Raw genomic sequence first — 23,053 nt, forward strand, 5'->3', positions numbered from 1 at the left:
TGTTTCTGAGAGCTGGTGCTATTCATACCGGTTGATGGTACGCAGTCTACAACGTCAAGCTGTAGTCAGTGGGAACTAGAAATGGATGTAAAGGATGACTTTAATAGAACACACAAAGTCTACATTGTACACTATGAGAATAATGGGGGTTAAATTGAGTCTGGAGGTTCTTTGTCAATCAGTTCCTTTTCATATGCAGTGGTATGTGGATTGTTTCTCTACACATATTCACTCTTAAAAATAAAGGTTTGAAAAGGGTGTGGTTGAAGTGATGCCATAGAACAACCGTTTTTGTTTCTCCAAAAAACCTTTCAGTTAACAATTCATAAAAGAAGCATTTTTATTTTCTTAGTGTGAAGAACATTTTATAATCTAAAGAACACTTTTTCAGGGTAAAGAACCCTTTGTACATGGAAAAGGTTCCATGCATATTAAATGTTCTTCATAGAACCATCAATGCCAATAAAGATGCCAGAGTCTTCAAGCTTTACTTCATTACATTAAATTAGAAGCAGACCCACTTTGAGATCCCTACATGGGGAGAAATGTAACTTTTACTGGAAAAAAAATAAAAAAATAAAAATGAAACGGTTACCAGTAAGTCTCCTTACCATATAAAGTATGGTGGAAATTGATTTAACATCACATAATAATTGAATTGTAAAACTATGATTTATTGTATAATTGATGGTGAAAAACAGTAAAAGGGCATTCCCAGAAATCCCTGTGTGACACATCAGATATGATTTATATTTTATATAAATACTTTTGTTTCTTCCCTTTTTTTGGATGTTGTCAATAAAGTAAATTAGGGTGTTTTGAGTTACATTAACTCTAAAAATCTGATTTCGGTAGTTTAATTAAATTAGCAATGTCACGTCTGTTTTGTGGTTTCGTTTCAAGATTGTGTTTTCATGTCTTTTTTTTTGGTATAATTCTCACAGTCATGGTTCCATTTTGTCATGTGATTCCTTGCCCTCATGTGATCATGTCAAGTACTCACCCTGTTTATGTGTCATGTTAACGTTAGCATATTAATATTATATAACTTAATTAAAATGTGGTCATAAGGTGTAATATAGGTAGACACCAAAAATTTGCCAATTTGTAATTGCTAAAACATTATCATCCTATTTTTAACGGTGAATTTCTGGAAGCCACAGCTGCTGTTCTTTTTCTATAAATTTAACAGTCGTTTTTTATTTATTTATTTCAAATTGTATTCAGCGTAACAAAAGTGAAAAGTTGAATTTCAGATTTAGTAAAATAAACTGCAGAATTTTTAAATAAAAATACCTTAATTAAATAAATAACAGTAAATCAAATGTTTAAATATCAAGTCAATAATTAAGACAATAAGACAATAATTTATATTTATTTTAATTGCTTTTTTAAATGCAGTTTTTCTAATATATATTATACTCTTTCCATAATAATTGGAAAGAGTATATTAATAATTTATTATATAAGAGAAAACAATGTAATAATTCCAGATATTCTCAGACTTTGATCTCAGATTTTTTTTACCTGACTGTATATCTGTATTTTCAAAATCACAGCGGTGCCCCATAAAGCAACTCCAGAATTATCATTCGATTATATCCTCCAAACCTCCCAAAAATCCCAGTTTAACTCTTGATGATGTCTCACATCACCATGTTCATGATCCTTTTTTCCTGTGTAGCAGTGCAGGTGTGGATTCATAAACCATTGCTATGAGGGAGAGATGGCAGGGGGTAGAACATGAGAGAAGGAGGGGGTTAATGAAAAGTGAATGTTCTCTGTTTGGGGTTTTTTTTTTGTGGTGGTTGCTGTGGGCATTTTTGCAGCTTCCACCTCAAAATGTTGAGACAGAGAAGGGGGGAGTATGCAAGAGACGGCGAGAGAGGGAGAATGAAGGAGGGGGTGAGTGATTATGTGTCAAAAAAAGGGATGTTAGACTCAGTCCTTAAAAAGCTCTGGCACAAAGTTCAGAAGTTCCCAAACTCAAAGCTTCCAACCCCGGACAGTCGCAACGAGATTGGAGAGAGAGAGAGAGCAGGAAACTGAAAAACTATTCAGAGGGTAAATAAACAGAGAGGATGTTTCTGGTTCTGAGCTGTCCTGAGTGTAAAGTGAGCGAGGAATAGGAAACGATTTCTCCTCTCCAGGCTTTCGTCTGGATAGTGTTGCTTTTAAATTTACTGCATTTCTACAAGTGTGTTGTTGTAGAAGGAGATCTCTACATCGACCCATCAAACAAAGAAAAAGGAACAAAGAAAGAAGCAGAGAACTCCGAACTTCAGAAAAGTTTGGACAAGTGATAATCCCGGTGAAGCTCTCTCATCCGACCTGCTTCCAGAAGAGTGCCCAAGTTTCATCCGTCCTTGGATTATATCTTTCCTACCGTCAGCATTTTCCTGGGATGGGCTGGCTGCCGTGTCTGTGTTACCTGACAGCGGCAGTGGTTGTGGCGATTGGCTCGGAAAGACGGCAGCACCAGGTGCAGGATGGCCCCTGCCACTACACTTTTATCCTTCCAGAGGTGGAGCAGTGCCGACCTGCGGGGGACTTCCAGGTGACTAACTCCCTCCAGCGGGACTCGCCTTCGGCCCCGGAGTCGCCACACGCTGAAACCACCTGGCAGGAAAGGAAGCTGGAGACCCTAGAGAGTGCAACCGAGAACAATACACAGTGGCTGCAAAAGGTAGTGAATTAGCTTAATCCTCCTAAACCTCATTCTGTCTGTTTCTTGTTCATCTTTTATGGCACCAGTGGTTCTCAAATTGGGTTGTAGGTTCATCCTGATCAGGGAAGGCAGGGAAAATGCGCTAAATGCTAAAACGTTACATACGTTTTGTTGATGACAAAGGATGTGCATCCAATCAAACTCTATGGTAATGTGCTGCAAAATTTTGTACATTCTTCTTTTGCAAAGGGATCTAGAAACTAAAGTGCAGAATTTTCAATATTTCAATTAAACACAAAAACGCATTAAAAATAAATGAATCTTGGTAGAAGCTATAGCCAAATTTGTCAGATGCTAACTGGTGTGACATCCTGGAAAACAATGAACAGAGTTGTGAAAGGAAATACAACCCAGAACAACATGGTTTATGTCGACCACAATGTGTTTGTATGGTGAATTATGGGCGGCCGGGCATCGGAATTTAGAAACCAAATTGTAAATATTTGTCCTGTTACTTCAGACTACGTCATGGATAATTTTGGAGTTCGTGGAAATATTAATATATTTCAGTGTTTGATTTTGTTTAATTTTGTACAATAAATCATTTTGATACTTTGTTGGGTCGCCACTTGATTTTCTCAAGTGGTTTTGCTTCACGATCCAGAATTTACATAGGACAAGTTTATGCACACTATTTATGTTTGTGCACTATAGATATGTCCCAATCTGCATTACACATTATCCTCTCAAGGTTATTGAAGTTGGGAAGGAGACCAAGAGAGAGGTAAATCCTGAACATGTTTAAGCAAGATTTCCTGGATGTGTAGATCTTTTAAGGCTGGTGGAGTTTGTCAGTATCTGAAACTATTTTAAAACCAAAAAGACAAGGATTATTCCTCCATTAAGGGCCAGATCCACTTCTCTCTGTCATATTTTCAAAAGCTCTAACTTAAAATATCAGTATTGATTCTGCACTGTAAAAAGTAGAAGTGTATCTGTTTTACCCCTTTAAAAATGACTTTCGTTGATGTAATCGATTGTAGACAGGTTGATACTGTGCTACGTTTACATTTATCAACTGAGTTGTCCCTTTTATATAAAGCATGGATAGAAAATAATCTTGTCATATTAAGTAATATTCTGACTTTGATAAGTCCATAGATGTCATTTTTAGGTTCTCTGACAAACATTATCACTGTGTGTTTCTGACTAACATAATTCAGGCTTATCTCCAAAACATTCTGTTTAAAATGGATATTGTTCTTTTCACAGATAGCAACAGTTAAAAACCTGCAGATTATTGTGTGGATGGTTGAGATAATGTTGTTTTTACAGTGAAGGTCGTTTAAAGTCTGATAACATTATGGCACTGTCATTTCCCACAGTAATTCAAATAAACTGTGTGTTTTGAGACAGTTTATCTCTGTGCCATTTGCAGTATGTTTCAATCAGAAGGTCATTACTTGTCACATCACCGCAGATTCTGTTATTTAGGTCCTATGAACAGCAGTATATGCCTTGTCCTTTGCTAAAAAAATGAAAAAATCACATAGCTACATGTCCCAGCCAGGCTTTGGCCTGCTCTGTTTGTCACCCAGACTATGGGCCGTCTAGAAAGTCTGTCTCCTTTTTCAGGCCTCCCATTGAACACGGAGGGGGCTTAGTATCGTACGTGTTCCCCAGAAATGCTCCTGAATGCCAAAGGATTACAAAAAGGGTCAAAATCACTCATGAGTCGGCTCACTTTCATATTTTACAGACCCTACGTCTGGCACAAGATGCATTTTTCTGACAGTAGGAGGTATAGAAAAAAGGTAAAGCGACTACTATATCTCAGAAATAGCGGTCCAGACAGACCCTCCTGACATGCCTATATGCACGCTTTCACCAGCAGGCCAAATGTTGTATAAATTATTATTTCACTCCCTCTCCGGTCATTGAGTGCAGTGCGCGGTAGAAGCAGCAGCTTCCTGAGCATTGGAGAGCGTTGAACTCTGGCCCGCTGCTGAGTGGATTGTACTGGCTTTTCAACACCACAGACGTTCTGCTTTGCATATGCATTACTAGACTTTCCGGCCAGAGGCCACACATGAGACGGTGTATTTGTATCACACACCACACTCCCACATGACTATCTGACCTCCAGGGTCTTCGAGAACCCCCCTAAAGAAAACATGAGCTAATCCTGTATGTTCTTCAATGAAATTCCAAAGAGGGAACATGCATGCCGAATTACATGTCAGGGACAACTGTTTTTTATTTTTATTGGAAGGGCTTATTTTTGTTCAGCATCATGACTTCTGTTGAATCACATTAATCCTGTGGCTGGTCATTGTTAGTTAGTAGTTTTCATATTCCATATTCCAAAAATCGAGTGACTGTAGACCTTTTAATCTGCAATAAACACAGCTCATTATTTCCATTCGGGACGAAACAATTGATTGGTTTGGGCGACTGTAACTCTCTCTCGCAACCATGGCCACCACCCCTGTTGCTAGATCTGCCCATATGCGCGCGCACCCGTTTGATTTGAGGAGGCGCGGAACCTACGAAGAGTAAAATTATGGCAGAGAAAGAGCATTCAAAATTCAAAGCACCTGCATATGCAGTCAGCGAAGGCAAACAAGGCAAAAACTACTTCCTTGGACCCTGGTTGCCCGCACTCTTGACGACCTCCTCTGCTTCGCCCTCGACCCCGGACCTGTCCTCGAACCGACGATGCGGTACTTGTCTCTGGAGTGTAACGTTAGTCCTCATGAGAGTCAACAATGTTTTCATCATGGAAACTCTTACATGCAAAACACAGTATATGTTATGAATCTTACACGAAATTCACCTTCATCACAGTGTAACTGATGGTAATGGAAAAACGTGTATCAATGCAACCTGTTTTTAGCTTTGCCTTATAAATATAGCTCGTTACCTATAAATATAGCTTGTTACCGAATCAAACAAAGTATATTTTAAACTTTACCAGTATCGATATGCTAGCTTGATAGTGAGTACTAAAAGAAATCTTATGTTTGTATTTATAGTGATAAAGTTAGGTATTTTATTATATGTGATTCTGACATGATGTCACTGCGCTCCTTCCTCTCCACTCGTCTCAGGTAAATAAATGCGTCTTCCAGGTGAGCCTGAGGGTTTGGCGTCGCGCTTTCATGTGTTTTGGGGGCGTGGCTTTGGAAGCAGCTCAGAAGGGAGGGGGTGGAGTGAATGGAAATAATTAGCTGTGTTTACAACAGTCGTGAGAGGTCTACAGACACTCGATTTTTATACTCTCTTTTTCAGAGTACTTACATTTTAATTATGTATTGGTATATAAAGACAGTTTAAACAAATTTGGAATGTTTTTTTTTTTTTAGAAAAATCCTACCTACCCTACCTTTAAGTGTTGCTAATATTTTTTATTTTTTTTTAAAGAATTCTCTTATGCTCACCAAGGCTGCCTTTGTTTGGCCAAACAGTAATATTGTGAAATATTATTACAATAAAAAAGTTTTCTTTTCATATAAATTTAATTTATTCCTGTGATGGCAAAGCGGAATTTTCAGCATCTTTACTTGGCGCTCAAGACACATTTTATTATTAAATGTATGAAAAGAGTTGTGCTGCTTAATATTTATTTATTTATTTAAAAAAAAGGGAGCAAAGGGATTAGGAGAAATATATGGAGGCTTGTTTCCGCCATGGAGTAAAAATTTGAAAAGGTAATTGCAACATTTAATTTCATAATTCAGACTTTTTTTTACATCACACAATTCTTACTACTTTTCTCAGAATTGCTTGATATAACGTAATTATAACACGTAATTCCGACTATATCATGTAATTCTGAGAAAAGTCAGAATTGCGAGATATAAACTCGCAATTGCGAGAATGTTTTTTGATTTATTTTCTCTATTTCTCGCAATTGGAAGTTTATATCCTGTGATTCGAACTTTATAACTTGCAATTGCGACTTTATAATAAGTCGCAATTATCTAAAAAAATTATTACGTGGCGGAAACACATTTCAATAGAAATATATGGTGAGTTGGTAGTGTCACTACTTTTGGTAAGTAACTCCACATCACTGATTTTCACTCACAGTCAGATGGCACACACTTTTTTTAATGTTCATATTCAGTGATATGAGTATTGAATGTGACCTGGGTGTAAAACTAAACAAACTCGTTACAGTATGAACATAGCAATTAAGTAGGGTAGGCCGAATGCAATGATTTAATGTCCCACCTGCCTGTCAACATATGTATTTCCATACCTCCGTGCACCCTGCTCCTGCAGACATCACACGTCATCGGTGCGTTCCGTAAGGTTGTGTACAGACCGTCGCCGAGTGCTGCAAACAAACAGCAGTGGCCTTTTACAGTTCCTCCTGAACCAAAACAACGAGCTTATTCTGCGTTCACGCCATGTCGTAACTGTAAATATGAGATGGCAACCTGTGACTTACTACCCGGAGCTGTTCACGTCCTCAGACTCAGATTTATGCATTTCTTTGTCAACACTATCAATGCCGAAATGAATCTGCAGCAGTCAGGTGGTACAACTAGAGCTCTGTAAGTTGTTTACGTTCATTGTAATGTTCTGTGCTTAGAGACATGAGGTTATTTAACACAGATTCTCATCTCGTGACACTTAGCAGAATCTGCAGTGTGTGTTCATGTGTTTTGAAGGAAGCATGGATGCTGTGAAGGGAGGGTGGGATCTAATGATTTCAAAGCTAGCTTGCTATTGCTAGCCACTCTGAAATTTTGAGCGTGGCATGGTTGTTGGTGCCAGACGGGCCGGTCTGAGTATTTCACAATCTGCTCAGTTACTGGGATTTTCACGCACAACCATTTCTAGGGTTTACAAAGAATGGTGTGAAAAGGGAAAAACATTCAGTATGCGGCAGTCCTGTGGACGAAAATGCCTTGTTGATGCTAGAGGTCAGAGGAGAATGGGCCGACTGATTCAAGCTGATAGAAGAGCAACTTTGACTGAAATAACCACTTGTTAGAACCGAGGTATACAGCAAAGCATTTGTGAAGCCTTAGCAGAATCTGCAGTGTGTGTTCATGTGTTTATGTGTTTTGAAGGAAGCATGGATGCTGTGAAGGGAGGGTGGGATCTAATGATTTCAAAGCTAGCTTGCTATTGCTAGCCACTCTGAACTTTCTTACCCTACCTTTAACACAAATCCTCTTTCCCTGAAACATTTATCCTGGCTCTGTTCAGAAAAGAGAAAAAAGCAAACATGAAAAATCACAAGCTTATTGTGTCATAGTACTGACACAACAAACCAAAAAAAAACATTGTATTTTTTGTTTTAGAGGTGAAAAAATTCCCTCTCTTTCAGGCAAGAACACGTTCCTACATGAAATATACACAGGCAGTTGCTGTAACAGTTTCTTGGCTTCCCAACATCCTTTCTTAACACTGCATTCTAATCCAAAATAATCTCCTACGACAGATCTTCTGCTTGCGTATGCAGCCTCTGTCTCTGTTTAAAGCAGCCAAGATGCACTGACACGTCCTGCTAAAAAAGGATTGGAAAAAGAAAAAGACTGAGAGACAGACAGAAAGAGAAGTGGATTAAAGGAATACTTCAAACCAAAAAGAGAGATCTGTCATTATTTACTAACCCTCATGTAATTCCAAACCTGTGGTTATTTTTTCCATAAAATGATAAAAATGACAAAGTAGCATAAAAGTTGTCCATATAACTTGAATGCTAAATATGGCACCATAGGGCATGTTGGATGGCAGTAACATCAAATGTCATTGGTTCAAAAGTGTCTCCTAACCAAATGTACATTTTTTGCTTTTATAGTTCATTTCTGGATCTTAACAGCATGTGGTCACTATGAAATGTCATTGTACAGAAAACATGCATGCTGAATGTTCTTTACAAAACCTTTTTTTGTGTTCCATATAGGGATACAAAATAATAATAACATCATACAGGTTTTGAACGTCATATATATATTTTTTCTTCAGATGAATGATTCCTCTAAAGAAATTAAAGATTGCTCAATACAATTATTCTTGCTCAACTGTCCTTGAGTAGGCCGATCTATTGTTTCCAGTAAAGCTTCACAGATGGAGTGTTCATATTTGGCCCCTTTTAATAATAAATCTCATTTTCCATGAAATGGGAAAATACAAATGGACTTGGCCGGTTTTTAATTCACTTCCGTTTTTTTATGCCTCATTATTTAACTCAATTAAAACTCTTTGAATGTTCATTACTGAGAGTGGCGGAACAGCAAGATTAAAGGTAGTTTAATCAATGCCACTTTAGTTTTCTGCAAAGCTCACCTACTTAAGGACTGGCAAAAAAAAACCTTCCTTGGAAAAACGTTAAAATTACATGGTACAGTGAAGATTTGACAGGATTTCTCTTTCTTTTTGTCATTTTTATGAAAAGGCCACATCAATCTGAGAATGGTTTATTACTCTCAGATGCTTGGTGGCTCAATTTTATAGCTTGCATAAATGGTCATGATCTTTATTTATTTATTGTTACCTCCCTTATCACAGCCAATGATGAATTAAACTGAGCAAACAAAATGTAGTTTACCCAAAGGTGTTCACACCAGTGTCTCAGCAGGGTGGCACAGTAGCCATGGCTGCATTGTGCTTATGGTCAGAGGTGGGCACAAATACATCAAAAACTATTTTGTTACAAACTACAAATACTGGCTCATGAAATGTAACAAAATAAAATACAAAATACTGATGTGAAAAATGTATTTAAATAAAATACAAGTAATTAGTATTTTGAAAATACAAAAATACTCCCACAATAATCTTAAGTCTTTTTTTTATTACTGAAAGGTCAATAACACAAATAGTAGCAATAACAGAAATATGAGAAATGTGTAAATTCAAAATGGCGAAGTAGCAAAATAAAAAAGCATGGGCATTTCACTAAATCTCTACAGGGCCTGAAATAGCTCCCTCTTACGTAAATGGCATGTATAGCTAAGTTCACATCAGTGGTGTGGTAGGCTGCCCTTAATAGCAAAACGTGTTTGATGTCTTGCATTTCAAACTAAATGGTTAAAAATATTATTGTTAGATTATCAGTTGCAATTTACACAGCCATAACTCAAATTACTACACACCAAAGAATAAGCTCTATTAATAAAACATTTAGCCAGAATGAAATCTATTCACTTCAATTACTTCTTCATAATTAATACAGGAAAATGCACACCATATTGCTTTACTGAATGTACATTAAATGAATGCCTTTAAGCCTACTACAGTAGGCCTATAGCCTGACCTTTAAAATAGATTTTGAGAGTGGTATATATATATATTATTCTCCCGAGACCCCTACCTCACTATAGGCTGGAAATCCAGACCTAAATCTGAAAGATTAATGGTCTGGCGTCGACTCATGAAGTTCGGCCAGCTCGAGGGGCGGCACCAAGCATGCATTTGAAAATCTCACTTCACGCAATTGGATAACACTACGACCAATCACAACAAGTTATTGCTTAGCTACCAGCAGAGCTAACTGGTAGATTAGACTATTACCGTATCCGGTCAGCAAAGAACAAAAACACCCTTCTTGCAAACGAACGATTCAAGCGGCGTCTTCTGTTCCTGTTTTAGAGAAAAAGCCAAGTCTAGCTCGTTCATTGTAGTGGCCAAAGCCGTTTCAAACAACTGGAGTTCATCCATAGCCATCTTGCAATGTTTACTAATGACTTGGACGTCACTAGCCTGGAAATCCAGACCTAAATCTAAAAGATTAATGGTCTGGTGTCGACTAACGGAAATCGGCCAGCTCGAGGGGCGGCACCAAGCATGCATTTGAAAATCTCACTGTACGCAATTGGATAACACTCTTTACCGTATCCGGTCGGCAAAACAGTAAAAACGTCCTTCTTGCAAAGGAACGATTCGAGCGCCGTCTTCTGTTCCTCTTTTAGAGAAAAAGCCAAGTCTAACTCATTCATTGTAGCGGCCAAAGCCACAACTTTTCAAACAACTGGTATTCATCCATAGGCATCTTGCAATGTTTACTAATGACTTCGACGTCACAGCGCTGTCGTCATCTGTTTAGCTCGCCTCTGGCCCGCCTATATCAGATACAGCGATGTGATTGGTGCAGCTCGGATACAAGAACATATTTAATGAGTATCATTACTCGACGCCAGAGTAACTCGCTGAGCAAATTCAACTTGTGCTCTGATTTCCAGGGTAACCTCACTAGGTAATCAGCTCATTAGCTCAGATCAGTGGAGAACTAACGTTACTGCAGAAAATGTTGGGGATAGGCTAGTACTCCAGGGGGAAAAAAATAATAGACCGAGAATTTTCGTCACAAAATCAAAATTCCATTTTAATTATAATATATATGATTAATCATATTAATCATAATATGTGTGGGTTTGTTTTACACACGAGACTCTAACTGCCCTGACCGCGTATGCCTTTTCTATAGTAGAATCACGCTGCGTGCGCAATTATTGAAAAACAATAGGATTGATGATTATTTTCTACAAAATCCAACGGAATATCAATATTTATCATATGTAATACGTTTAAAAACGTGTAAAAACTGCAGATGGATGTTATATTGTGAACGCCTGCTTAGCATGGAGATTTCAGTGGAGTTACGACAGCGCTGTTTCATAATAGGTATGATGTCCTTTTATGAATGACAACACAGTGCATTGATCTCATAAGGCACAATTATTTTCTCTATAATGCTGTTCAGTGTGCAATATGTGTGTGTAGACTGTATATTTTTTACAAAACACTTTACATTAATGTCGTTTTTAAGAGGAGCAGCGCCACTTCTTCTCCTGTGTTCAAAACTCATTCACTTCTTGGAGGGAGCCTGGTCTACAGGGTGTTACGTGATTTTCGTGCATCTAACCTGGACATTGCCATTGCCAACATCAGACCGAAAATATGGCAAAATCATTTACTATGGTGATAAGCATATGGTGATTTTTCTTAAGTATTTAAGTATTTGAAATACTCTACACTCCCTCAAAATATTTTGTTACAAACTACATTTTATTTTTTCCACACCTGCAAAATACAAATTACAAAATACACTAAAGTAATTAAATACGTATTTAAAATACATTTAATTCAAATACTGCCCATGTCTGCTTATGGTATGAAGTGCACTGTGTCACAGCCTCTGTGTGCAGATGTCATTTGGTTGTAGACAATGGCACTGGAGATGGATGAGGACATATTTGTATTGCCTCATTAGAATTGTACAGTGTGCACTCAAGTCCATTTGTCCGAAGGGAGTCAAGCACTGTCAGTAAGATTGATTGTACAGCACTTGTTTTAGCGTTGATGTCAGACCATGCATTTCATATTGATTGTTCTTGTGCTGTTTTGGCCTGTTTCAGGCACTTTTCAATATTATATATCATTTTCACTAAAGGCTCATTGCATCAGCAGACGGCAACAAACATAGACAGACATGTTCTTTTTGTCGGTTTTGCCAAATTTTATTCGGATCAGTGTGAACCCCTGTTGGCGTCTGTTGGCATTGATTTTTTTTTTTTTTTCATACTTAACTTTCTATTCATAAAAGAATCATGAAAGAAATGTTTCATGGTTTCCACAAAAATATCAACCAACATTGATAATAAGAACCATTATTAACAATTGAGCACTAATAATAACTGATAACAATTTAGCACCAATCTGGATTAATTCAGTTTTGCCATCACTGGAATAAATTATATTTTAAAATATATTAAAACAGTCATTTTAAACTGTAATAATATGTTACTATATTTTTGCTCAAATAAATGCAAACTTGGTGAGCATAAGAGACTTATAAAAAAACAACAACAAAAAAACAAACACCTGAATTATTCCAAACTTACTAATACACATTACCGGTCAAAAGTTTGGAATAATTAAAATGTAAAGTTTTTGAAAGCCTGTTTTTATGCCTCTCCATGCTGAAAATTCTTTGGGTTATGTACTAGAATATTAGATGGAGATGTTGGTGTGTGTTTGTTGATGTGTCATATGTCATGTTTGCAGCTGGAGAACTATATTCAGGAGAATGTGAGATCAGAGATGGAACGGAATGTCATTCACACCCAGACAGCCACCATGCTGGAGATCGGAACCAATCTTCTAAGCCAATCAGCAGAGAACACACGCAAACTGACAGATGTGGAGACACAGGTGAGGCTGATCAGATGACACTGACAGCATCCAGAAAAATAAATGGCACTGCAGCATGCTTCTGTCTGTCTTTGCGTTGAAATGCTTTTTCTCTAATGGCTTAAACCACATTTTGAAGACAAGCAGCCACGTGAGCACCTCTCACGCCAGAATTTGTTCAACATTCTCTATTATAGTAAGCAAACTGCTCAATAATTTGCATTGGTGACTCACAATCAAATTACATTCTTCAGTGGCTGATAATATTTACCCTTGCGCAGTTAAGTGAGTTCACAAAATTAGGCCTTAGTGCATCACATTTGACAGTCAAAGCACTGCTGCCTATTTTGGATAATGTGTGCATGTTTTTTTTACTCATCTGAATTCATGGCCAACAGAAGCAGGGTTAAGTGGCCATGAAGAGTAGTGTTGGAAAAGAATCAGAGAAACAGTGAAAATAGCCCAACTAAAACAGCCATAGTGTTTATACTCTCAGAGAGTAATTGTTTCACACTGCTATGTTTTTGCTTTCATTTAGTTGCAGTCAGCAGTTCATTGAACATCATAGTACAGCCTGAAAAAATATTGGGCTGTGCTTGTCAGGGCTTACAGTATGTTTGCTGTGTTAGAGCTGCATGGAAAAACATGTAGCTGTTTGAATGAACGGGCATAATGTGATAATTACTCCTGAACTATGTGTGACTTTTTTTGGATCACTTGATTATGGCTTCAAAAACTCAAGGAAACATTTGAATCTAACCTCATGATGTTCCAAATTTATTCAAGTCTTTTTTCCATCGAGCACAAAAGGAAAGATTTTGAAGACTTTTTCATGCACCAACAATCAAGTCAAGTCACCTTTATTTATATAGTGCTTTTTACAATACAATTTGTTTTAAAGCAGCTTTACAGTGATAACAGGAAAATAATGCAACAAAGTTTGTTTCAGCTGTACAGCACATATAGAAGACAAGAGCGTCATAGTCCAGCATAAGTAAGTTCAGTGATGGTTCATTTTTGTTGACAAAAAGTTATTCATTTAGTTAATTTATCTATACAGCCACTCTGGAGCTCAGTTCAGTTCTCATATAATGTTGTCAATGCAGGCAGATCAATAATATTGTTGAATGTTAAGTGTCCCCAACTAAGCAGACCAAAATTAAATGAGAACTGTCCGATCTGTGAATGTGAATCTTTCAAGTTGAATCTTTTAAATGAATCAAATGATTTGAACACAGCAGTTTACAGCTTATTGAAGGGAAGATTATCAGTACATAAATATTTAGAAACTATTATATGACTTGAAATTTAGTCTTTTATGACATTTTAAGATGGTTTTGCATCCTCTTTGAAGCTTGTAATTGAATGGAAAAATGCGACCAGCACAGTCTCTGGATTATTCCTTTTTGTGTGCTGTGGTAGAATGAAAGTAATTCAGATTTGGAACGACATAAAGGTAATGGCAGAATTTACATTTTTGGGTAAACTATTCCTGATTAAGACTGTATTTGTTTCCAACAATGCTACTTTAAACATTGCTCTTGAATAAAGTTGGCAGCCTTGATGTTGCAGGGAAACATCTGGTACTACCTTTAACGTTCAACTACAGGGTTTTCTTGGAAAAAAATGCAATCCTGTACATTTGCATTCAAGCAAAGATAAAAACCATAGTACTTGGACAAGAAAAGCGCCATCACTCTCTCATGTCTTTAAATATTTTAAAGGTAATCTCTCTTTCCGCTTGTCTGTCATGTGGGCCTGTTTGCAGGTGCTGAACCAAACCAGTCGTCTGGAGATCCAGCTGCTGGAGTACTCTCTGAGCACCAACCGGCTGGAGAAGCAGCTCTTAGAGCAGACCCAGGAGGTCTCCCGCCTCAATGACAAAAACAGGTGAGTCGTCTGCAAATGTGCAGCGTCTCAGTCACACCCTTGTGCATGTGAGCTCTGTCTCTAAAGTTATTACAAATGCAAAAGCGCATTCATGCATATTTTTTAAACTGGATACAAAGGAAAACGGCTTACAAGATGGTAATGGCCTTTGATAGTACAGTTGCTCATAAACACTTTATATAATAACATCTCATATCACATTTTTTTCATCTACGTACCTACATTGAGCACATCAAAAATGGTAAACTGAAGGTAAAATGTGCATGCTTGATGCGCAAGAACCAATGAGGTTTGCGGTTGTGCTTCTGATTACCATATTTTATGTGCTCTATGTATATGCTTTCATCAATGTTTAAATGTGAATAAAATTCTAAACTAAATGTGTTTATCATTTTATTCCAAAGATGTATGCATTTCTTTCTTCTGCAGAACAGATTGAGAAGCATGTTGGTAACCAAACAGTTTCGGTTCCCATTGACTTCCATTTATTTTCTTGTCCATACGGAAGTCAATAGAAACTGAAACTGTTTGGTTTCCAACATTCTTTAAAATATCTACTTTTATGTTCCAAAGACCTAAGAAAATCAGACAGGTTAGGAATGACAAGATTAATTTATGAAAAAGTTCATTTTTGGGTGAACTAACACTTTGATATCAGGTATAAACAGGCCCAAAGACATCTCAAGATATTTCTCATGTTCCCTGTTTATTCCATGTGTTTACTATCTCATATACTGAAAATAAGTTCTAAAACAAGGATCACCTGTTTCACAGCTCTTTTATGACTTTATAATTGTGTTCAAATAAACAATGATGCTGCTTAGCAGCAAGCACCTTTCACACAAAAAACAGCACTCTGTTATAGTAAATTGTCTGTTGAGCTCCAGTAATAAAGGAAATGCGTTTTCATCTTTCTTTCTTGGTCTTTCGGGAAATTTGGCTCTGTGATTATGCATCTTTCTGCTAACTCAAATTAAAATATCCAAGCATTTTGTGGAAACTTAAACTCGCCGTTCAAAAATGGGACGGTCTATTCAGGAATAAAATATTGGTACTTTACAAGGTACTTGTCTTTTACAATAAATCTCCACAAATTAAGATGATTAAAAAAACAAATCATCTTAAAAACAATTTGACAAGTTATACTCAAGTGCAGATCCCCTTGAAAGGATGCATGCTGGAAGAGAAAGAAAAGCAAGCGAAGAAAGATTTAGGGAATGTTTCTTTCGACTAGCTGAAAGTAGCTTGTTCAATCTGTGTGGGTGGATTGTTTCAATAAAAAAAACTGCTGCAAAGTCATTAGTCGGACTCATAAAGATCAGGCCTGTGGGATTTATTGTCTTTATTTGGAGCTTGGTACGGTGCCAGCTCACACAGCCTGTCAGAGAGTTGTTGATTTTGATTTTGATAGAGAAGCCCAGGCAACAACACCATCTGTGAATGGCAGCGGTATCCAGGTGTTTACAGGTCTACCAGCCTCTCAGGCTCACATGTGGATAGGCTTGTTCAAGGGTGTCATCTGCGCTGAGAGCAGCGGAAGCAAACAAACTGCTATTTACCTACAGAGTGAAGCATTCAAAATTAGGATTTGATATGACAATTAATATAATAAGACAAACTGTTTGTCTATAGGCACAATTTATCTACCTTTAGGCAAAGATCTGCTCTGAGCATGACAAAATCACAATGCTCCCCATCCAAATGCCATAGTCTGTTGCAGTAACACAAACAGTAAAACGTACTAAATACATTTGTGGTAACAACACTTTATTTCAATAGTTTAGACATTCTACTAACTATAAGTAACTTTGCAACTACATGTAAACTACTAGTCATTAGAGTATTAGACTGTCTGCTTAATATCTACCAATACATTATTTTGAAGTTCCCACAACAGACATTCTACTGACTATAAGTACCTTTGCAAGTACGTGTCAGCTTATACTACTAACCCTTAACCTTAACGGAACAGTCTACTAATACTCTAATGAGAGTTAGTTCACATGTAATATTTATAATTAGTAGAATGTCTAAAGTGGACCATCAAAATAAAGTGTAACCAAATTTGTAATTAAAAAGGTATTTCATCATTTACTGATAAATGAGAATCTTGATATAATCGTTTTTGAGCTTGTTCAGGGAATTTGCCATTTTAATTTAATTTAACTCTGCTCAAAAGAACGAAATGAACAAAATTACTTGAATAAAAATTAGTTAATGTTTTGCTTAACAAGATTAAGTGGGTAAAATAATCCAATCTTCCCATCATTGTATTGAACCAGAGGGACTTTGATGTAACCTTCAGTTGCGGTCAGTCTTTAAAGGGTTTATAAAGATTTATATTTGTCTAAAGTTGTGCATACGGTACAGGATTTATGTTTGAGATGCTCTAGATATTTTGATATTGTATGTTTCATCGTTTATAGAAAATTAATTTAACCTGTGGTGCAACTATTTAAGTGTGGTATGCAGTTTAGTATTGATTTACACAATAGCTCAACAATCAACATGTTTATACTGAGAAACCTTAGCCAGGCTAACGTCAGACCTCTTTCTCATTGAGACGTGGTCTGGGAACCACATGTTCATTTTCTCGTATTTGAGGCGTGGTTTACGAATGCCCAGAGCCGTTTATTGGGCGATACGAATGTCTATCAAATGCGCCTGCACGTAGCTCATAGCCAATCGTTTCAATTATACCAGATGACGTATGTAGAGCGACAGAAATTCGACGAGGAAGAAGACGAAATAAACTTGTGTTCTAAATTACTTAGAACACTATCTAAGGCTGCATCGAACTTCGTGTCTGATGCCATGTTGGATCCATAGATATTAACAAACTGCTTCGGTGTGTTGCATAGACGTCGTCATCGTCTTGCTGCTCCTTCCCCGTTTTGTGATTGGTTCCCTTTTTGAGGGGAAAATCTGGTCCATGGTGTCCAGGCTGCCTAGCAGCATGAATAAAATCGCGCTGCGTGCAAGGCAGCATGGGGAAACCCAGGCTAGAGAAACCTACATTTTAGACTAAATTTTCTAACTTTAATTTGTCTATTTTTTTCTCCGCTAACAAAAATACTTTTATTCCCTCTCCTAGTATATAATGGTATTTGCTTCCTGAATGATTCATTGTTGAATGAATCAATTGAGTGAATGACTCAGCGATTCACTTATAAAGACCTTGCTTGTATACAGTATACTCGTGTACTCTATGTTAATTTTTCATTCTTCCTTGTCGTTCGTAATCTTCTCTTTATTTTGCTTCGCTTCTGCTATGATAACCAGACATCCACTCTTGCATTGCGTTTTCGTGCATTTTTGGGGCGGAGCAATGAAGAGAGGGATGTGATTGTTTGGGTTGATTTCAAATATCAACAGTGTTCAATAATGATTCTCAGAAATCACTTACTGCACCTTTAAGACTAAAATTGTATGGCTGTAACCTTCAGACAAAATCCCCACAACTAATGCACAGTTTGACAGTCTGGAATGCACAAAGTGGAGTTAAACAAACAGTAAAAAAATCCCAGTGCTGTTAGACTGTTTTATCAGCAACAGTGCAAAAATAGTTTTCTAAAAAGCTCATAATATGCAAGACTGTATATGCAGCCCAATCTCATGAAAGTGCGTATCTATAGCACAAATTATATTTCTCATATCATTTGTATGCCAAAAATAGTTTTTGCGTACATATGATACGCACTTTATGCCATGTAATACCCGCAAAAACTATTTTTTGCCGTATAAATGGCACGAGAAATAAAATTTGTGCTATAGATAAGCACTTTCATGAGATCGTGTTGGTATATGAACCAGCCAGTGTGTTTCTTTCTCAGCTACCTGGAAGAGCGCTTTGGTGCTATGGAGGCCAAGCACAGCAGAGAGCTTCAGGTCATCCAGCAGGAAAAGCAGCAGCTGCTGGAGCTGCTGGACAGACAGAATCACCTGGTCAGCCTGCTGGAGGGAGAACTGGCCAGCTCGACTCGTAACAGCACACTGCTCCAACGCCAGCAGGCCACACTCACTGACACAGTGCAGCAGCTTCTGGCTATGGTCTCTCACTGTAACGGTTAGTGCCAACTTCACATTATCAGGCTAAGCTGCATATGACCAGCTCAGTAGGAACAAAATTGGGTCTCTCTGAACAGGGCAATTGCTTAAATTCCCAATGGTGGTCCATCAGGCATTTTTTCCAGGAAGACTGAGATTTAAATCAGTATTGCTCAAACCAATCAACCTATACTTCTATTTCTTTTTCACAAACGTTAAAATGTCCCATGTATTTTCAGATATTTCAACTCCAGTTGAAAAGGAGATGTTAAAGTTCAGAGACTGTGCTGAGATATTCAAATCGGGAGTTACAGAAAGTGGGATATACAGCATTCATCTTCCCAACTCAACCCAGAAAATTAAGGTTAGTAGATTTAAACAATTTTCATGTGGAAAATAACCAGTTTTCAAATCACTATGATGAAATTTAAATACAAAAAAAGAAAGATAAAGAAAAAAGATGATATATTGCATGCAATATAATATCATTTTGTAAAGCATGAATCTTGGCATGTATCTTGATTGCTGAAGAAACTGAGCTCTCCTGACATTTAGTTTTTTGTGTTGTTTTTGAGGACTACATTATAATCTGGAAGGACAACGTTTTAGTATAATGCAATTTCAGTACGTCTTTGAAAAAAGGCTAAGATGAAAATGTCATGTTGATCAGAAAACCAAATCAAGAAGTCAAAGTCAAACATTTCCTTCAGGCCATTTCTCGGTGCATCTAACTGTGAATATGCACCCATATCTATTTCAAAATCTTTTCTTACTGAACCACAAGCAAACCACCCATTGAGCTTTGCCTTTGAGTCAAATTTAATTTCTGGCTGGCTCTTGGGGTGATGAACATTTTAAAAATGTGGCTAAAATTGTTTTTGTTATTCATTATTTTCCTGTGCGCTCATTCGTCTTCCCCTCCATTTCCTGTGGGCATAGGCGCCAGGTGTTTGGCAAAGATTCGGGAGCTTCCTGCCAACACAGGGTTTAATGCAGTGAGCGAGAGCGAGCTGGTATATGTAGTATCACCACCCTTTCATACTGTGCCACCCCTCAGAGCAGCACGCTGGGTGGCTCCTTTCATTTGGAGAGTTTTAAATTGCTCTTTTTTTTCTACTTCACTTTGTTTCCTTAATGATACAAATTAAGATATTTATACAGGATATTGATCAGTACTGATACAAGTTTATTGATAACAAATGGTTCCTTTGTTACCATGAAAGTTTTGAAGAGGTTTTTGCTGCCAGAGCCAAGCTTTTATATATAAACAAAATACTTTTTTCTTGGCAAAATTAGCCAAAAAGTATTCTGCTTTTTTTATTATTATTTTTTTACTTTTTCTATTTACCAAATATATATTTTAAGATTAGAAGTGCATTTTCTTGCCCCTTTATTTACATTTTATATACATTTTATACATATATATATATATAATATATATATTTTGGCATTAGAAACTTAAAACATATTTCTAATGTGAAAAATATATTTATTTAAGCTGTGATATTTCAGTACATATATTTATGTACCAGACATTTAAATATATTTTGGCCAGAAAACTTTTTCTCTTCAAGTATGGAAAACAGTGACTGACCAGCCCTGAATGAGTTTGAAATTATCTTTAAATGCAGGCATCATGTTCATATTATACAATTGTGCAAGTATTTGATATAAATAAGTAAATAATTAAATAAATATAAATACAATTGTATAAATGTGTCTGATTTATAAATACGCAGTCTCAGGAGATAAAATATTGCTGGAAAATTTGACTGTCATCTTGATGTGGATAGCTCAGAAGCAGAAAACAAAGAACATCTCACATCTGTTATGCAAATAGAAATATATGTTGTGCTGAATAAGAGTGAAATCAATTCCTTCTCCCCAAAAGCACTCTCTCTACAGATGTCATTAATGCAAGTGCTTTGTCTTTAAACCTTGATTAGCTGTTTAAAGTTTCACAATGGAAGGTCTTAAGACCAGCATCATGTATTGCTAAATGAGTTGGTCCCGCCAAGGGATGGAAATGTACGTTGTTATCCCACTTTTTGTTTTTGCCAAGAAGAACTTATTGCTTTTCATCTTCTCCTTAAGCCTATTTCTTCCCAGAAACAGCTGGGAAAATTGGAGAAAAATCATATTGAGGATATTGACTTGGAATGTTTTCACTTGACACCCACAGGCTAGAAATATTTCATATTTGTGAAGAAAATCCTTTACGGGATAGGCTTTAATTAGTTTTGACGGATTCGGATGATGGAATTCAACGAGCTGCCCTTGTATTATTTTATTTTTGCTGCTCATAGCTCCAACTAAATTGCTATTTTCCTCACAAAACAGTAAATTGTTAAGTTGGATTGAGTTCAATACTAAATCAATAGATAGTAAAAGTTTTAGTGGAAGAGCACTAAACAGTTTAGTGTTTAAACTGCACGTTAGACTTAGTTTACTGTATGGCTCAAATTGGGACAATCCATCATTAGTATGGCAAGTTTATTGCACAGTGGTTAACCAAATTTCCAAAAGATAAAAACAAACTTAACAGAGTACTCATAGCCTGAGGACCCGCCATCTCGCTGGACAGGAACAGAATGTCCTGAATCAGAAGTCCAAATGTGGTGGTTTGTGATCCAGTCTCGCTCCCCATGCATATTTAAAAAGGACTGTGGGTCAGTGTTTTTTTTTTTTTTTTTTTTTTTTTTTTTGTCAGTGCAGAGAACCTACAGAGTTAAGAAAGGCCTCATAATTGACTCTGAAATGTCCCTATTCAAAACATCATGAGTTGATATGCTTTGTGGCATATCCTGGGAAATTACAGCAGTCAAATCATTAAACTGCAGCTTTTTGTATTAGGAATTCAGCAAATTCTGACTTAAATATTACTGTAATAATGAAATAAGGAAAAATTACATTAGCTTTTTTATTGATGTTGTTTAATAAAACATAGCACATGCAAAGGGTCTCTCAGCATTTATTTATTTATTAAATAACCCAATGAAAACCATAGTTTTGTCACAAATATTAGCTCAAAAGAAAAGGAACTTTGGTTACGCTTTATTTCGATGGTCCACTTTAGACATTCTAATAACTATAAGTAACTACATGCAGCTACAGCTGTAATTGTCAACTAACTCTCATTAATTTGCAACTAGCTCTCATTAGAGTATTAGTAGACTGATAGGTTTAGGGTTATACTAAGGGTTAGTAGAATAAGTTGACATGATGTACTCGAAAAGTTACTTATAGTCAGTAAATGTCGGTTGGGGGACCATAAAAATAAAGAATAAAGATATTAAGCAGACAGTCTGCTAATACTTTAATGACTGGTAGTTTACATGTAGTTGCAAAGATACTTATAGTTAGTAGAATGTCTAATGTGGACTATTGAAATAAAGTGTTACTTTTCTTTTAGTCCAACTAGTACTTTAAGTAATTAGTACTTAAGTTCCTTAAGTAACTAACACAAGTGTTATCTCTCTATTTCTCTCTCTTGTTAAAATATAAAATTATAAATGATAAAAAAGTATATTTGTATATTTATGGCATGTATGTGTTTCTGTATGGTTGTTTCTGACCAGGTATTCTGTGACATGAAAACTAGAGGGGGAGGCTGGACTGTCTTTCAGCACCGTTATGATGGATCAGTCGATTTCAACTGTGGCTGGAATGACTACAAACTGGTAGGATCCAATATCAGTTAGAGCCTTTCCACATTTGATTTATTTAATTGTATACATAGCTTTAGTGTGGTTATCTTTCACAGTTTGGCTATAAATTCACTTTAAAGCACAGTTCTCTCAGTATCAGATGTATTTTAGCACTGACAATGAATGAAGCATGTCTTCATGCATCGAATACCTAAAAGTACCTAGTTGCAGGAATTTTATTTTGTGCCGTCATTAAAGATTGCTTAAAACAAATTTTTCTTAATTTTGTTTAAGACAATGAAGTCTGATGATCTCTCCTTTAATGAAGACATAAAGTATAATTTAAATGTGAGCCTGTCTATCTCTTATTGAGATTTCTTGATGAATGCAAGCTTCTTCTACCATTAATCTGAGGCACCTTACATTTAAAACACATATTTAACCTGCACTAAAGGGGAAAGTCTAACTCATATGTGGCATCTGATGCTTATAGCCATAGAATACTGATGCATTGGTGACCCTAATGACCTTTCCTTGAGGAAGAGAATTCTGATTGGCCGTCTCTGCATTCCCATGTCTCCCTCTGTTGTTACACCTGCATTCCCTCCCTATGTGGGAGAATGAGTATATATTAATTCGGTCACAGGGT

General features: G+C 36.7%; 1 protein-coding gene across 1 annotated transcript in view; it reads left to right on the plus strand.

The window, feature by feature from the left end:
* Positions 1-2,086: 2,086 nt before the first annotated feature.
* The window catches only part of angpt2b (angiopoietin 2b), a 29,278-nt gene continuing 8,311 nt past the window's right edge, over positions 2,087-23,053 (plus strand). Inside the window, exons 1-6 of the mRNA XM_081375638.1 lie at positions 2,087-2,686; positions 12,695-12,841; positions 14,589-14,710; positions 18,544-18,776; positions 18,997-19,121; positions 22,336-22,437. Of these exons, the coding sequence (XP_081231764.1) occupies positions 2,405-2,686; positions 12,695-12,841; positions 14,589-14,710; positions 18,544-18,776; positions 18,997-19,121; positions 22,336-22,437 (1,011 nt within the window). The 5' untranslated portion in view covers positions 2,087-2,404. The remainder of the gene's footprint in view (positions 2,687-12,694; positions 12,842-14,588; positions 14,711-18,543; positions 18,777-18,996; positions 19,122-22,335; positions 22,438-23,053) is intronic.

The sequence above is a fragment of the Scardinius erythrophthalmus genome (assembly GCF_964197995.2).
Source record: "Scardinius erythrophthalmus genome assembly, chromosome: 10".
Classification (NCBI taxonomy): domain Eukaryota; kingdom Metazoa; phylum Chordata; class Actinopteri; order Cypriniformes; family Leuciscidae; genus Scardinius; species Scardinius erythrophthalmus.